This window comes from Bufo bufo, chromosome 2 (assembly GCF_905171765.1).
Source record: "Bufo bufo chromosome 2, aBufBuf1.1, whole genome shotgun sequence".
NCBI lineage: Eukaryota > Metazoa > Chordata > Amphibia > Anura > Bufonidae > Bufo > Bufo bufo.
Genome location: NC_053390.1, coordinates 599,182,420 through 599,200,647, shown reverse-complemented (window position 1 = coordinate 599,200,647; position 18,228 = coordinate 599,182,420). Strand labels below are relative to the sequence as shown.

At 45.4% G+C, this 18,228-nt stretch overlaps 1 protein-coding gene across 2 annotated transcripts in view; it reads left to right on the top strand.

The window, feature by feature from the left end:
• Positions 1–7,715, top strand: part of CASP6 (caspase 6) — a 71,669-nt gene extending 63,954 nt beyond the window's left edge. For both annotated transcript variants that reach the window (XM_040418364.1, XM_040418363.1), the window contains one exon: positions 7,021–7,715. In XM_040418364.1, the coding sequence (XP_040274298.1) occupies positions 7,021–7,253 (233 nt within the window). In that variant the 3' untranslated portion in view covers positions 7,254–7,715. The remainder of the gene's footprint in view (positions 1–7,020) is intronic.
• Positions 7,716–18,228: the final 10,513 nt, after the last annotated feature.

The following is an 18,228-nucleotide window of genomic DNA, read 5'->3' as shown; positions in this document are numbered from 1 at the left end:
TACACCCCAGGAGTAAAAAACAACCTTCGCAGATACTTATATAGAAAAATAGTTTATTGATAACAGAGATGACAAAGCAATGGACATTACATAAAGATACAGACACTACAAATAGCACAATACATAGAGGACACCCCCACACACAGCTGCCTCTGCTCCTGCCCTTCCTGGATGCTAAGCAATGTGGCTAATAATGTGTATGTATATACAGTATATCCAGAGTCCACCAATATACAGTCTACTGGATCTACTCTTCTAACCAACTCACATCCAGTACATGTACATATAGAGACTCATGCATAAACAGCATATATAATCTACTGGTAATACAATTGCAGACTACAAATATCTCTATGTACACATATAAAGTCTACTGGGATATTATACTTATATACAGTACAGACCAAAAGTTTGGACACACCTTCTCATTCAAAGAGTTTTCTTTATTTTCATGACTATGAAGGCATCAAAACTATGAATTAACACATGTGGAATTATATACATAACAAACAAGTGTGAAACAACTGAAAATATGTCATATTCTAGGTTCATCAAAGTAGCCACCTTTTGCTTTGATTACTGCTTTGCACACTCTTGGCATTCTCTTGATGAGCTTTAAGAGGTAGTCCCCTGAAATGGTCTTCCAACAGTCTTGAAGGAGTTCCCAGAGATGCTTAGCACTTGTTGGCCCTTTTGCCTTCACTCTGCGGTCCAGCTCACCCCAAACCATCTCGATTGGGTTCAGGTCCGGTGACTGTGGAGGCCAGGTCATCTGGCGCAGCACACCATCACTCTCCTTCATGGTCAAATAGCCCTTACTTTCAAAGTTTTCCCAATTTTTCGGCTGACTGACTGACCTTCATTTCTTAAAGTAATGATGGCCACTCGTTTTTCTTTACTTAGCTGTTTTTTTCTTGCCATAATACAAATTCCAACAGTCTATTCAGTAGGACTATCAGCTGTGTATCCACCTGACTTCTCCTCAACGCCACTGATGGTCCCAACCCCATTTATAAGGCAAGAAATCCCACTTATTAAACCTGACAGGGCACACCTGTGAAGTGAAAACCATTTCAGGGGACTACCTCTTGAAGCTCATCAAGAGAATGCAAAGCAGTAATCAAAGCAAAAGGTGGCTACTTTGAAGAACCTAGAATATGACATATTTTCAGTTGTTTCACACTTGTTTGTTATGTATATAATTCCACATGTGTTAATTCATAGTTTTGATGCCTTCAGTGTGAATCTACAATTTTCATAGTCATGTGTCCAAACTTTTGGTCTGTACTGTACATACACACATAAGCACACATATAACTTGCTGTTGGTCCAGGGGTGTTGCAGGAAGAGAGAGAGTCCCCAAGTTTCACATACTATTTATGTTCCTGTGTCCCAGCCCCCATCATGGACTCCACCCTATGACCACCCAAATATCTTCCCAATCTGTTGGCCAAGAGAATGTTGTCCAACTGTTTTTATAATGTCCCCTTCCTGCCTTTGATATGCTAACAGGGGACACAATGACCAAATAGCTTCTGGCCATACTGATATCACTCAATGGGTGAATCTCACTGAATAATATCAGTATATGCTATATCATATTTGTGTGGTCTTGGACTGAAGCTCTGGCTGGGAACCATATTTTCTTTTAACACCCCCACTCTTCTCCATCTTGAGCTACAGAACGGCTAGGTGAACGTGCCTGACGTCACACACACCAAACAGGAAGTTCAGGAGAGGAGTGAGGCTTAACTAGTGGCGACTCTAGGAACAATATACACTCACCTAAAGAATTATTAGGAACACCTGTTCTATTTCTCATTAATGCAATTATCTAGTCAACCAATCACATGGCAGTTTCTTCAATGCCTTTAGGGGTGTGGTCCTGGTCAAGACAATCTCCTGAACTCCCAACTGAATGTCAGAATGGGAAAGAAAGGTGATTTAAGCAATTTTGAGCGTGGCATGGTTGTTGGTGCCAGACGGGCCGGTCTGAGTATTTCACAATCTGCTCAGTTACTGGGATTTTCACGCACAACCATTTCTAGGGTTTACAAAGAATGGTGTGAAAAGGGAAAAACATCCAGTATGCGGCAGTCCTGTGGGCAAAAATGCCTTGTGGATGCTAGAGGTCAGAGGAGAATGGGCCGACTGATTCAAGCTGATAGAAGAGCAACGTTGACTGAAATAAACACTCGTTACAACCGAGGTAGGCAGCAAAGCATTTGTGAAGCCACAACACGCACAACCTTGAGGCGGATGGGCTACAACAGCAGAAGACCCCACCGGGTACCACTCATCTCCACTACAAATAGGAAAAAGAGGCTACAATTTGCACGAGCTCACCAAAATTGGACTGTTGAAGACTGGAAAAATGTTGCCTGGTCTGATAAGTCTTGATTTCTGTTGAGACATTCAAATGGTAGAGTCCGAATTTGGCGTAAACAGAATGAGAACATGTATCCATCATGCCTTGTTACCACTGTGCAGGCTGGTGGTAGTGGTGTAATGGTGTGGGGGATGTTTTCTGGGCACATTTTAGGCCCCTTAGTGCCAATTGGGCATCATTTAAATGCCACGGGCTACCTGAGCATTGTTTCTGACCATGTCCATCCCTTCATGACCACCATGTACCCATCCTCTGATGGCTACTTCCAGCAGGATAATGCACCATGTCACAAAGCTCGAATCATTTCAAATTGGTTTCTTGAACATGACAATGAGTTCACTGTACTAAAATGGCCCCCACAGTCACCAGATCTCAACCCAATAGAGCATCTTTGGGATGTGGTGGAACGGGAGCTTCGTGCCCTGGATGTGCATCCCTCAAATCTCCATCAACTGCAAGATGCTATCCTATCAATATGGGCCAACATTTCTAAAGAATGCTATCAGCACCTTGTTGAATCAATGCCACGTAAAATTAAGGCAGTTCTGAAGGCAAAAGGGGGTCCAACACCGTATTAGTATGGTGTTCCTAATAATTCTTTAGGTGAGTGTATATAGGGGCACAAAGATACCACAGTCAAAATTGGGGGGGGCAAAAACAAAATAAGTATATATAAATAAGATTACAAAATACGAGAGAATTGCGGTATGCAGGGATACATTTATAATAAAACAATTTACTTACAAAAGAAGCTATTCAGTCGTCTGCTGTGCCGTCCTCTGCTTGCTTCCGCGGATTCTTTCCTCTTCTTTCTGTCTCTCGTCAGTGCGCAGGCGTACTGTTATGGTGGATCTGTGGAAGACACACTGTTATGGGGGCATCTGTGGATGACACTTTTATTATGCCTCTCATTAGCCCCCATATCAGCCCTTATGCCTCATTAGCCCCCATATCAGCCCTTATGCCTCATTAGCCCCATTATAAGCCCTTATGCCTCTTATTAGCCCCCATTATGCCTCTTATTAGCCCCCATATGCCTAATTAGCTCACATATGCCTCATTAGCCCCCATTGTGTCTCTAATTAGCCCTCATGATGCCTCTCATTAGCCCCCATTATGCATCTTATTAGCCCCCATATGCCTCATTAGCCCCCATATGCCTCATTAGCCCCATTATGCCTCTAATAGTCTAATTAGCCCCCATTATGTCTCTAATTAGCCCCCATTATGTCTCTAATTAGCCCCATTATGTCTCTAATTAGCCCCATTATGTCTCTAATTAGCCTCATTATGTCTCAAATTAGCCCCCTATATGCCTCTTATTAGCCCCTATATGCCTCTTATTAGCGCCCATATGCCTCATTAGCCCCCATATGCCTCATTAGCCCCCATTATGCCTCTAATAGTCTAATTAGCCCCCATTGTGGCTCTAATTAGCCCCCATGATACCTCTCATTAGCCCCCATTATGCATCTCATTAGCCCCTATATGCCTCTTATTAGCGCCCATATGCCTCATTAGCCACCATATGCCTCATTAGCCCCCATTATGCCTCTAATAGTCTAATTAGCCCTCATTGTGTCTCTAATTAGCCCCCATGATGCCTCTCATTAGCCCCTATTATGCCCTCAGCAGCCTCATTTTTTATAAAATAAAAAAACACTTACCTCTCCTGCTCCTGGACGCCGCCTGCAATTTTCTTTCTCCTCAGTCGACTGTGCTCTGAACTGGCGCGCACAGCGTGAGGTCAAAGAGCGCCCTCACGCTGTGTGCAGCCCTGCACAGCCGACAGCCGAGGACCAGGAAGCGGTAAGTACATAGCGTTCACCACTTCCTGGTCCTTCGGTACTAATGAGTGCTTCCATAAGGAAAGCGCTCATTAGTATTCACCTGGGGCTCAAGAGGCAGCGCAGCTGCTTTGGGGAATGAGCGGGGGGCACCTGGGGGGGCAAAGAACAACATAGGGGGGGCAATTGCCCCCCCTCGCCGCCCTCTATCGACGCCACTAGGCTTAACCAGCAACCCTGAAATGCCGGAAGATCGATCTGCCTGCACTGTTTTAGGGGTCCCTGTTCTTGGTCCTTACAGCCACTTTATCTTTCACTCCTCTAAGATCTTCCATCTGCTTCATAGCCTTTTCAGCTAGCTCACTCTACTCCAGCCAATTTCACTTCACACCATTTACTCATTGAGACAGAGCTCAGAAGTGGAGAAAAGTGGTGAAGGACCTGTGTGACATCACAAGGTATGCTGTGTGTGAGAGTTTAGTGGTTTTCCTCAAAGGTGTCATACTAGGAGTAGTTCTTTCTTTATATTTACTCCCTGTAATGTCCTCTGCCCACAATAACATCCTAGATTTTGCTGGGAGTTGGGAGTTAAGTCCCTCTCCCTATAATGTCCACTGATGTCCTACAATAACTTTGGGCACCCTTGGAGTTGCAGTTCTCTCCTTTTACATCCCTCTCCATGTAATTGTCATGGTGGGGAGTGGGGGAAACCCCCCACCATACAATGTAAAGGGAAATGGTAGCAACTAGGCCAGGACGCCGGGATCAGGGAGCAGGTCACCTCCTATTGCGTCCCTAATCCTCTCCCTAACTCCTAACTGTATGAGCGGACCCTGATGGTAGGATTACCAGGATACCTATGGCCCGGAGTTGTCCTGGTAATCCCTCACATAGGAGCAGGGGAGAGACGACCTGTTCTTCCCAGACATGGATGAACAGGAGTCTCAAATGGCCTAGCAGCAGGGAAAAGGGAAGAAAAACAAGACAACACACTTACCTGCCGAAGCCTCCACAACTGGAACCCGTGCATAAGTACAGGAGCCCGAACACACAGTAGGTCACAGTGCAAACAACAACACAGGAATCCAGCATACCAACTCTGCCAGAGCCCCCCATGCTCACACAGTGCATGGCAGCCCCAAGCAGCGCTGCATACAGGCTTCAACATACAGGGCAAACATCTTGCACACATGCAGGGACAAACACCAACAACAGCCCAGACATGTAACAACAAACAAGACTTACAACAAACCCTGACCATAAACCCACACCAAACATACAACAAGTGAGGTTGGGTACATAGAGGATACAAGGGAGAAACTGGGAAGACCTTGGTGACCACAAGGGTGGCCCTCACTGGACAGATGGTAAAGCCAGGAGCAGTGAACCACCAGCACACACCAAGCTTGGAGGAAACCCTGAGCTACAGGCATCCAGCAGAAGCTAAATAGCCCAAAGCGACCACACCCAATTTAGAGGTTTAACCCTTACAGCACCAGACAGGGTAAGGCTACAACTTAAAGTGAAAGTGTACACACCAGCCACCACGTTGCCACTGGCAACAGCATGGGTGGCAACCATGTCACGGCACACACAGCCAAAGCCGAGACACTGCCACCACATGCCATAACAGCAACACGTTGCCACTAACAACCGCAAGCATGGCACAAGTGTCACGGCGCACACAGCAAAGGCCGTGACAGTAATGTCAACTGATACCACATAAAAAAACTATGAACATGCTGGGAACTGTAGTTCTGTCCTCTTATACCCCTCTCCTTATAATGTCCACTGATGCCTCATAATAACAGCCTTACCTGCTTGAGTAATAGCAACTATCACTAGGGAGGAAGATCTGATAGATTTCTGACAGATAGGGAAGGTTTCCGTCAGAACTGGCATTTTCTGTCACTATAAGCTATTGTACTGGTTATATGTGTATATATATATATGAGTTTGGTAGAGTTAGCATTCTGTAGTCTATTACAATTACACATGGTTGTAATTCAAATTTCCCAGGATCCTGAAAGGCAAATCTGCCTAGCTATGGCGCTATTTAGGAGTGAGGAGGGAGATTTGTCTTGGTAGATTTAGTATGCTGCAGTCTAATATGGTTCCATATAGTGGTAACCCAGCTTTGCTAGGAACCTGAAAGGCAAATCTGTCTAGCTGTGGCATTATTCAGGAATGGGGAGTGGGATTTATCTTGGTAGATTTAGTATTCTACAGATTCCTTTACAGATCCATAAGGTAGTAACAGCTCAGACTCCTTTACAGATCCATAAGGCAGTAACTCAGCACAGGTCAGGAACCTGAAAGACAAATCTACCTAGCCATGGTGGTATTTAGGAGTAGGGAGGCTGATTTAGTATTCAGTAATCTATTACAGTTCTACATAGTAATAACCCAGCTTGAAGGGCAAATTTGCCTTGCTATGGCACTATTTAGGAATGGGGAGTGGGATTTTCTTGGTAGATTTAGTATTATGTACTTTATTACAGTTCCACATGGGTTGGTACAAAATCTGTTTTATACTATTACTAACTCGGAATTTCCTTCCAACAAAATGGCCACTCTCGCTGTGTATCCAGAGTAAACTCAACCTCTTCCTTCTATACTTCCTGGCTCATGTTTACTAGCATAAGAGGTGGGAAAAGATGGGGTAGTAGACATTACTGCAGCTTGAAAGAACAGTGCACTGCTTTCCTATTGTATTGTTCATGGTCTGCAATTGTGATATCTAATGAAACAAGAAACATTTTGTGGTTTTTTGTTTTTTTGTTTCATTTTATTCTGGCTTTAGTTCCCTTTTTAATTTCACTATTATTCCTTTTATTTTCAAAGGCTACTATTCTCATCGGGAAACTATAAATGGGTCCTGGTACATTCAAGATCTATGTGATGCACTTAAGAAGTACGGAAAAGAGCTGGAATTTACAGAACTGCTGACGCTGGTGAACAGAAAAGTGTCTCTGCGCTCTGTTGAAAATTGTCTCGACCAAAACGCAATTGGGAAAAAACAAGTCCCCTGCTTTGCCTCCATGCTGACCAAAAAGCTTTACTTAAGACCAAAGTAAAACTATTGAAACTTGCCTGTTTTCTACACACAGAACTACAATTTGGTCATACACTGTCTCATTTCAGATCTAAAGCCATTAAAGGACCAGCAAACATTTTGCTTAGGTTTCTAAATGTTTACCATTTGTGCTGCAGTCAATTGTATTGTAGCCAGGAGATAATTTATTTTTAAATTTTCAGGAAAATGCAGAATACATTCAGGTTAATAGATTCAGGATGCATGTTTTATAAAATGTAATTCATAATGCGACTCAACTTTTTTACTGTGACACTACTGCTTTTCTTTGCTACTGTGAAGCACGTAATGCATTATTTCACCATATGTGGACCGATAGCAATAAAATGTCACTTTTCACAACATATGTTTATTTGGTTGTTTATTATAATAAATTAGGGTATTTGTGCTAATCACTGACTGTGCTACAAATAAATTGCAAAAATAAAATAATAAAAGGCCATCATCACTTGCTACACAATAGGGCTCATGACTAGTGCTAGAGAAAAGGGAACAGCCGGCTGGATCTGGCATTGCCGGACGCTGACTGAAGGCCCGCTGGCCCAATTAACTATAATGGGGGACAGCGGAGATCCAGCTGCAATCTGGTAAATATGGAGAGAATCAGCCACAAGCATGCGTGTCTGTGGTGAGATGAGTGTGTGTATTGTGAGGATTCGCTCTGGTAGACAGGGTAAGCGGACGCAGAACAGAGGCAAAAGGAACAGTTTGTAAAACAAAACTTCAGTGTTTATTCACACAGGAGAAAAAAAACAAAGCAACATTGACAGTCTCAGTCTTCGTTCACACAAAGGAAAGTCCAAAGCACAAAAACAGTCACCTTGTTAGCAGGTGCTTTCAACGTCCACAACAAGCTTTAGGGGGCCTATTTCCCCGCATGCGGCTCTCAGCCCTCTAGTACGGCACCATGCCTCAGATCCCAAGACAGAGACCTTGATTCTGAGCCCAGCTGCCTATTTAAAGGACAGCCAGGTGCTGCCAATACCCGGACCGGCACTTAAACTCTGGTCCGGTATTTGATCTCACCTGGCTGGAAATCAGCCCAGCCGCCCATGTTGGGAGGAAAATGCCTGCCTTCCCAAACAAAACCCCTTTCTATGTCACAGTATGTACGTGTGTGTGTGTGTGTGTGTGGGTGTGGGTGTGGGTGTATATATAATTTTTTTTTTTACTTGTCAGCACTATCGGGGAAGGGGTGAGGGAGGTGGCACTATATCTGCTGGGGGCACTATGGGAGCAAATATTTATATGGGGGACACTGAGAGGGCCATTATTTATACTGGGGAAACTATGGCGCCAGAGGATATCAAAACCAGAACGAAACGGTATTGCGCAGGGCAAGGGCTTTTTTATTTACAATAACACACTGCCGGGCGGAGGCTTTAGCGCTCCCGGGCCGTTGTACAGGCTAGGGCAGCGTTAAAGCCTGCCCATCAGTGCCGGTGACGTCACCGGGCTCACTGCTGGACGGAAGCCTCCGTTTGGCAGCCCTAAGGAGAGCCCGGTACCGCACCAGATCTCCTGAAAATGCCTTTGCCCTGCGCGATTCCGCGCAGGGCAAAGAAGAGCTTCGCTCCGATGCTCTTGTCAGGGGGGCTGCCTGGGTGAAAATATGGGTATGTCCGAGTTCAGCTCTGAACCAGGACAACCCCTTTAAAAACAGATTTTTGTTCTTTCCCGTTCTGGTCATTTTATGAAGACATACGCATGTAACTTTGGGCCTAAGTTGTATGAATAAACTCTGCACATGTTGAAATTGTATTTTTTTTTTATGGACCGTTCTCCTGAAACCAATTCCTATCTGCTGAGGAAATCTGCGCTTTGTTATCTGTTCCCTTTAGATGAATGGCGGTGATAAAAAAGCAGATTTCTTTTTCTTCTAACCTCTGAGGATAGAAGATCTTTTTCCTCCTTCTTGTCCCTGATAGGCTATAGTAGTTGCATCGTCAGAAAAGATGTCTTCCTCTTACTAGAATGGCTGCTTCTTTTAAAGTTTCCCATATTGCTGTTAAATCCCCATAATTTGAAGATCTCAGGCTTATTTCTTGAGACCAGGAATCCTGAAGGTATGTGTTCTATGGAATGGAGACATTTTGGTACAGATGCAAGGGAACTCCTTTGAAGGTTCGTTTCCATTGTCCGACAATTTAGGGATATTTTTTCTGAAGAGGGATTTTCATTGTCCTGTCTAATGATGACTGCTTTTTTTTCCATATTGTTGAAATCCAGGACTGTAGAATCATGGACTGACCCTGACTCCAATAGAAACGAGGGATGCAAGATGTAAAACTCCCCAGCAAATTCATAGCCCTCCTTATGCTACAGTAGATCTGAAAGTCCTGAACTTTTTACTTCAGGTTCCTTATTTTTTCATTGAGTTTAGAACCCCAAGAACATTTTCTGCTTCACCCAGTTCAAATGTAGTTTCTCTGTGTTTACTGTCTAGGTCAAGTTCTTTAACAACTGAAGACAGACTTATCGATTTTTTTTATAATAACAAGTCTGGGTTTTCCGATTTACAGGAATTCAACTAAATATAGAATTATTAGTTTTCTCAAGGCTGCCTGCAACCACCTCTACCATAACCTTTGTAAAGATTCCTGGGGCGCATTAAACACCAAATGGGAGCACTGTGAACTGGTAGTGTCAGATCTTTCTACTGAAAACCTGAACAATTTTTGCTATGCTATGTGAAATGGGATCTTTGGTAAGCTATCCAACCAGAGGCGGACTGGAAACTTAAAGTGGTCCTGGAGAACAACCTAAAACTGGCCCCATGTTGTAGGTGGGTCCAAATTGACACAAGGTGGGCCAACACAAGTAGACCAGGACAACAGAAGTAGGTGGGGCTGGCAACACTGTAGTGCAGCACAAAATACTGCCCTAGCAGAATCAAATACCACAGTGCAGCACAACATTCCGCCCCAGCAGAACCAAATACCACAGTGCAGCACAACATTCCGCCCCAGCAGAACCAAATACCACAGTGCAGCACAACATTCCGCCCCAGCAGAACCAAATACCACAGTGCAGCACAACATTCCGCCCCAGCAGAACCAAATACCACAGTGCAGCACAACATTCCGCCCCAGCAGAACCAAATACCACAGTGCAGCACAAAATACTGCCCCAGCAGAACCAAATACCACAGTGCAGCACAACATTCCGCCCCAGCAGAACCAAATACCACAGTGCAGCACAACATTCCGCCCCAGCACAACCAGATACCACAGTGCAGCACAACATTCCGCCCCAGCAGAACCAAATACCACAGTGCAGCACAACATTCCGCCCCAGCACAACCAGATACCACAGTGCAGCACAACATTCCGCCCCAGCAGAACCAAATACCACAGTGCAGCACAACATTCCGCCCCAGCAGAATCAAATACCACAGTGCAGCACAACATTCCGCCCCAGCAGAACCAGATACCACAGAGCAGCACAACATTCCGCCCCAGCAGAACCAAATACCACAGTGCAGCACAACATTCCGCCCCAGCAGAATCAAATACCACAGTGCAGCACAACATTCCGCCCCAGCAGAATCAAATACCACAGTGCAGCACAACATTCCGCCCCAGCAGAACCAAATACCACAGTGCAGCACAACATTCCGCCCCAGCAGAACCAAATACCACAGTGCAGCACAACATTCCGCCCCAGCAGAACCAAATACCACAGTGCAGCACAACATTCCGCCCCAGCAGAACCAAATACCACAGTGCAGCACAACATTCCGCCCCAGCAGAACCAAATACCACAGTGCAGCACAACATTCCGCCCCAGCAGAACCAAATACCACAGTGCAGCACAACATTCCGCCCCAGCAGAACCAAATACCACAGTGCAGCACAAAATTCCGCCCCAGAAGAACCAAATACCACAGTGCAGCACAAAATACCGCCCCAGCAGAACCAAATACCACAGTGCAGCACAAAATACTGCTGCCGCTGCAGTATTGCGCTGTATGGCCAACCTCAATTGAGTTCAATAGGGCATCTGCAGCCGCCGGCCTGCTGCATAAGTAGCTAATCCTCCTCGCATTAATTGTTGCTGAGAGCGTCCGATCATTGTGTAACTGGGCAGTGAGAAGGGATCAGGTGGCCCTCTGGACATCGGCCCATCTGGAAATTTCCCTGTAGGGTATATGGCCAATCTGCCAGTGTACCATATGTTGAGATATTTCAGGTTTATTATCGTGCAGTAAGTAATTTGAATAATGTCCTTTCTCTTAATCTTTTTTTGGGAAACAAGATATTCACTCCTGCTAACTATAACTTCAATTTCTTGCCATAGAACAAGGGTCAGCATTAGGGATGAGCGAATTTCATATTTTAAAGTTTGTGTGCGGGTTCGTGTTGTGGTATTTACTGAATTGCGTTATGGATTCCGTTACCATGGACCATAACGCCAATCCATGACGAAATGCATAACGGAATGCCTTTGGAGGCATTCCGTTATTCATTCCATCATAATAGACGTCTATGGCCTGCATAACGGATCTGTCCGGTTTCCATTATGCAGGAGAGGACTCCAGCATAACGTAAACCGGACGGATCCGTTATGCAGGCCATAGACTTCTATTATGACAGAATGAATAACGGAATGCCTCTAAAGGCATTCCGTTATGGATTTGCATTATGGTCCATGGTAACGGAATCCATAACGCAATTCAGTAAATACCACAACACGAACCCGCACACAAACTTTAAAATATGAAATTCGCTCATCCCTAGTCAGCAACTTCCAGCTGTTGTGAAACTACAACTCCCAGCATGCTTCATTCATTTCTATGGGAGTTCCAAGAACAGCCAAGCAAATATGGATGCTGGAAGTTGTAGTTTCACCACAGCTGGAGTGCTGAACATTGCTGATCTCTGCTATAGAAGTATGGAAGGTTGACTTGTAACTAAAAATCTCTGAGGTGGAAGGGAAGCAAATTCTGTTCTGTGTCTGTTTTTAATGATATCGAGAACTCATTTGTCTTCGGTAATGTTGTTTTGGGCACAAATTAAGTTTTTTAACACCTTTCTGACATCCGCCATACATATATGGCAGATATCAGGTCTTTGAAGATAGCCCCCACTCAGTTTTACACAGTAGACACCCGGCAGCAAAGTCTGTGATCAATGATAATGCTGCTCACAGACTTTGTACCCCTCAGTTGCCATGGTCAATTGCGACCACAGCATCTGAGAGGTCTTTTCCTGGAAGTACTGCGCTTCCGGAGCCTCGTTCAGTTGCTATAGCAGCCTCTGGCCTTCTGAACGCCCTGAGGCCTGCCATAGCGAAGTTCCTATGGAATATAGCAAATCTCCCATAGACTGCAAATACCCGCAATTGTTGCTGGACGCCATGTTTAAAGACCCTCCCAGCGCCTTACATGTACGGCACTGGGAGCCTAATGGTTAAAATCGTTTATAATGCTGTCTCTTCCTGCCTGATCTCAACTCTAATGAATTGTATTCAAATAATGCCGTCAGTACAAATCATTAGAGTTGAGGTCAGGAAGGAACACACAGCATTATAAATCATGATTTAATTTCTCGCACTAATACGCTCGTGTGAAATTGGCCAATGTCTGAAGGAAGGCTCAGACATGACATGGGAGGAGGATCTGACTAACTGTGCAGGTCATGTGGGGTCTTTCCAGTGGGCAGTGTTTAGCATCTACCTAAAATGGTCCATGGAAGGACAACTGAGGAACCAGCGAAAAGATCATGGATGCATGGGAAGACTAGCCTGTCCCATCCCACAGAAAAACTACTGTAGCAAAAACTGCTGAATAATAAATACTGGCTACATGGAGCTGAATAGTCACAGAGTATTTATGGTGCTCACACTGACCACACTCCACCACCAAAAGGGCCTACAGTGGGCACATGACCATCAGAACTGGAACATGGAGCAACAGGAGATGGTGACTTGATCTGAGGAATCATGTTTTCCTGTGGACAGCCTTATGCGTGTGTCACTTACGTGGGGAAGAGATGACACCAGAATGCACTTTAGGAAGAAGAAAAGCTGGCAGGGTGATGCTCTGGGCAATGTTATGCTGGGAAACTTGCTAACATGATTCTGATAGATACCAAAGGACACCTTTAAAAGTCCATTCCTCCACAGATCATAGCTGTTTCAGTGATACAAAAGGGATCTGGTTTTAATGTTATGACTGGTGTATATGGTCACCATTTCTCTAAGCTTGCACTACATGACCTGTCTGGGCACTGTATGGACCTCTAGTCAATGTACGGAACCAACCAACGAAACAAACCAATAACCCCATAAGAATGAGAAAACACACATATAAAATATATGTAATTTATTGAAACACAATCAAATAACATAGAATATGACACAAGGCACAAAGGAAAAGGAGGGTGGGACGCCCCATGTAACGGGATCATGAACAACCACCCTCACATATACCCGACTAACAGGGAAAAGGGTCACAGCCCTGGGTATCGAGCCACATAAATTTGGGAAAGCTGTAAGTTCGCCCAAAGTGACATATAAACATATGTATGCTGCATGCAAGTAAGGAGTAAATATGGTCACACATAGCATAATTGCCCACCCTGGGTAACATATGTGGCCGCCTGAGAAATGCAGATAGCCACATGTAAGGTGAATAGAGGCAGTGCAAGAGTGCTATGTGTAAGCAGTAACACTTAAGGTAACAAACTAACCAAGCATGAAAGCAAAACATAAATTACCCATGGTGTGCTGGAACCCAGAGTGTGTGACCGGAGCTGCACCTCGACGCACGTTTCGCCTGGAAAGGCTTCGTCAGGAGGTTAAGGTAACAAACAGTGTCCGTCTTTAAATAGTGTGGTCCACAGCCGGCAGTTGATTAGCGCATGCGCCCAGTGATGTTGAGCATGACATCATAGAGGCGCGCCACCCAATACCAGAAACCAGATGAGGCACGCCCACCGCGTCACATGGCCAGACAGGGAGGAGGGAGCCGCACTAACAGCGCGCAGCCACACCCCCCTCCCGTCCAATCACATGACACGAGGGCGCGCGTCAGCCGGCTCACAGAGGACCAGGTATGGGAGCGCCACCACGATGCCGCCCCACAGCGCACCGGTGCGATGCGCATATGCCAGGTGGAGATAGGACATAGAGAGCAGCAGATCGTAATGTTATTCAGAGTATCTTCTCAAGGGTCCAGCATACCAGAGTGGCATTAGATGAACATTGCAGTACCAAAAGGGTAGCATAACCCATTTCAAATACATTATGTCTCTCCATTGCAATGCATATAAGATCTAGGTCCCTATATATACCCCATATTAGTGTAACCTGCGAAAAAAGTAGAAAATAGATACATATACAATGGTAAGATGTTAACAAGCAGGTTAATCCGTTCGATCATACCAAGATAGATAGTTATAAATAACAATAGTTACAATAGCCTGGACCGTGAGTGGGGAAATGACCCTGAACATGTACAGAATAGTAGACCTAAAACAGTGAACATATAATCCTAGTGTAATTATACATACTTAGTTATATAAATACATAAATAAATACATAAATGTGATAACTTGGTAATGAAAGTGCACTGATGAGAGGCCATCAAACCCTACTAAGTTAATAGATAAATGTATCTAAAGAGAAAGGCACTCTCCCATACCCCTATTCTAATGTCATATGTAAATAGGTTCATGTGATCAATACATGATAATAATTCATATATGTACACAAACAAGTGAAAAAAGTTAATAAAAATAATTAAGAATTACAAAAAATACAAAATATATATATATATATGTGAAAATATACAAGTGATAATAAATAACCATACATTTGTTAAAGTGACCAATTAAAGTGCATAGTGCAATAGGGCCCTGAGCAAAATAGCCACAGAGCCAATCAATACTAGGCGCATAATCAGAACCATTCACCCGCCCACTTCACATGGCGCCCCAAATCGACCAACTGGGGGTAAAGGCAAAAGGAGCAACAGCCAAGGGTCACTTCCCACATCATAAGATGGGTATTGTGGTATTGATAGATGTCCATTGCTCCATAGAGAGTTGTTCTCCTCTAGGCCCGAAGCTCGCAAATCTCCAAAAGGACCACACACAATCGCAGCAATCAGATGTACTATGAAATATAGATAACACAATGAATACATGATAAAAGGACAACTAACATATAATGAAGGTTAAAAAGCACGATTTATAGAAAAGACTTGAAGCTAACAGTCTCATTGAGACCTCTAGGGATTAAGTAGAACAATCCATTTGGTCTCCAATTGCAGGAGGCGTTTCTTAATGTCACCTCCACGGCAGCCCATGGAAACCCTATTGATACCCATGCATTGTAACCCTCGGGGATCCCCCTTATGATGGTCCCTAAAGTGCAGGGCTATGGGTTGAAACTGGATCAGCTCATCCTGTGCAGTAGTAGCTGCCTGGCGGATCTTACTTGCATGTTCAAATATCCTAACGCGCAGCTCCCTGGTGGTCATCCCAACATACAGGAGCTTGCAAGGGCAGGTAATCAGATATATCACAGATGCGGTTCTGCATGTGATATGATGCACGATGTGATACTCACGTCGGCCCTCGGAGTCCCTAAATGTGGAGGACCGAACCATGTATCTGCATGCCTGGCAGTTATTGCACGGGTAGGAGCCCCATTTTGGCCCCTTACTCCCAAAGATGTAGGATGGCGATGGGGGTACATAGTGACTACTGATGAGCAAATCACCAAGATTTTTAGAACGTTGCCATGTCACCTGGGGATAGTCTCGAAGTGTCGCCCGCAAGTCATTGTCTGAGAGCAGTATAGGCCAGTGCTTGGTGAGTATTTCCCGTATTTTACGCCACTGCATGTTAAAGGGGGTGATAAATCGACAGCTGGCATTGTCAGTCTTTGGTCTATTGCTAGTCAGGAGAGAGTCCCTATTTGCAGATTTAGCACGTGCATAACCCCTCTTAATGTCAACTTGATTATATGCCCTATTTCGGAACCTCCTGGATAATTCCCCAGACTGCACCTCAAATTTCTTAGCACTCGGGCAAACACGTCGAAGACGCAAAAATTGCCCCACCGAAATGGCCCTAACCGTCTGTGGATAGTGTGCAGATTTGGCATGTAGAAGAGTATTAGTGGAAGTGGGCTTCCTGTATAGATCCGTGGAGACCCGGCTGTCCTTTTCCCTACTGATAAGTATATCCAGGAATTCCATCCTATCCTGGCTATAATGCCATGTCAGCCTGATGGTAAGGGTATTGTTATTGAGTCGCTGGAGGAAGGACAAAAGCCGTCCCTCCGTGCCCTCCGTGCACATCGTCGATATACCGTGACCACAGAGCCATAGTCCGGGAGATTCTGGACTATCTCTCTTTCCCACAGCCCGAGGAACAGATTAGCATAAGAGGGTGCACAAGTCGCCCCTATCGCTGTTCCCCGGAGCTGTAGATAGAGGCTAGGGCTGCACGATATATCGCAAAAATAATCGATTCGCGATAATCGACAAATGCGATAAGGCGATTCAGCCGACCCGAAAATGCCGCGATTATATATGAAGGGGCCCCTATTGATAAAATGTCCTCTGTCCTATTGATAAAATGGCCAGCCTCTGTACTTACTTTCACGATGAATGCCCTGCAGCGAGCGGGAGCGTGCGAGGCGGCCGGCCGGCGCGTGACTGACGTCACTTAGTCACGCTCCTGCTTCCTGAATTAAGTGGGAGGAGCGTGACAGTGACATCAGTCACGCGCCGGCCGGCTCGCGCCTCGCTGCCGCTCTCTGCAGTGCATTCATAGTGAAAGTACAGAGGCTGGCCATTTTATGAATAGGAGAGTTATGTGCGCAGTTTAGGACACATGAGGGGACACATGGGGCCATGAGGGGGACCAGCATAAGATGCTATATGTGTGTCTTATGCTGGCCCCCCCTCGTGGCCCCATGTGTCATAGCACACATCCCCTATAACAGTGCCATCCACAGATCCCCCATAAGTGTCCTCCGCAGATCCCCCATAACAGCGTCATCCACAGATCCCCCACATAACAGCGTCCTCCACAGATCCCCCACATAACAGCGTCCTCCACAGATCCCCCACATAACAGCGTCATCCACAGATCCCCCACATAACAGCGTCATCCACAGATCCCCCACATAACGGCGTCCTCCACAGATCCCCCACATAACGGCGTCCTCCACAGATCCCCCACATAACGGCGTCCTCCACAGATCCCCCACATAACGGCGTCCTCCACAGATCCCCCATATAACAGCGTCCTCCACAGATCCCCCCCACATAACAGCGTCATCCACAGATCCCCCACATAACAGCGTCATCCACAGATCCCCCACATAACAGCGTCATCCACAGATCCCCCACAACACAGCGTCATCCACAGATCCCCCACATTACAGCGTCATCCACAGATCCCCATATAACAGCGTCATCCACAGATCCCCCACAACACAGTGTCATCCACAGATCCCCCACATAACAGCGTCATACACAGATCCCCCATATAACAGCGTCATCCACAGATCCCCCATATAACAGCATCCTCCACAGATCCCCACATAACAGCGTCATCCACAGATCCCCCACATAACAGCGTCATCCACATAACAGCGTCATCCACAGATCCCCCACAACACAGCATCATCCACAGATCCCCCACATAACAGCGTCATCCACAGATCCCCATATAACAGCGTCATCCACAGATCCCCTATATAACAGCGTCATCCACAGATCCCCCATATAACAGCATCCTCCACAGATCCCCCACATAACAGCGTCCTCCACAGATCCCCCACATAACAGCGTCATCCACAGATCCCCCACATAACAGCGTCATCCACATAACTATGTCATACCCAGCCGCGTCAGCGGCTCATATGGGAAAATCCAAGCAAATAGACCTCTAGCACAATTCCCTTAAAATATTGCATCGCATATCGTTATCGCAATT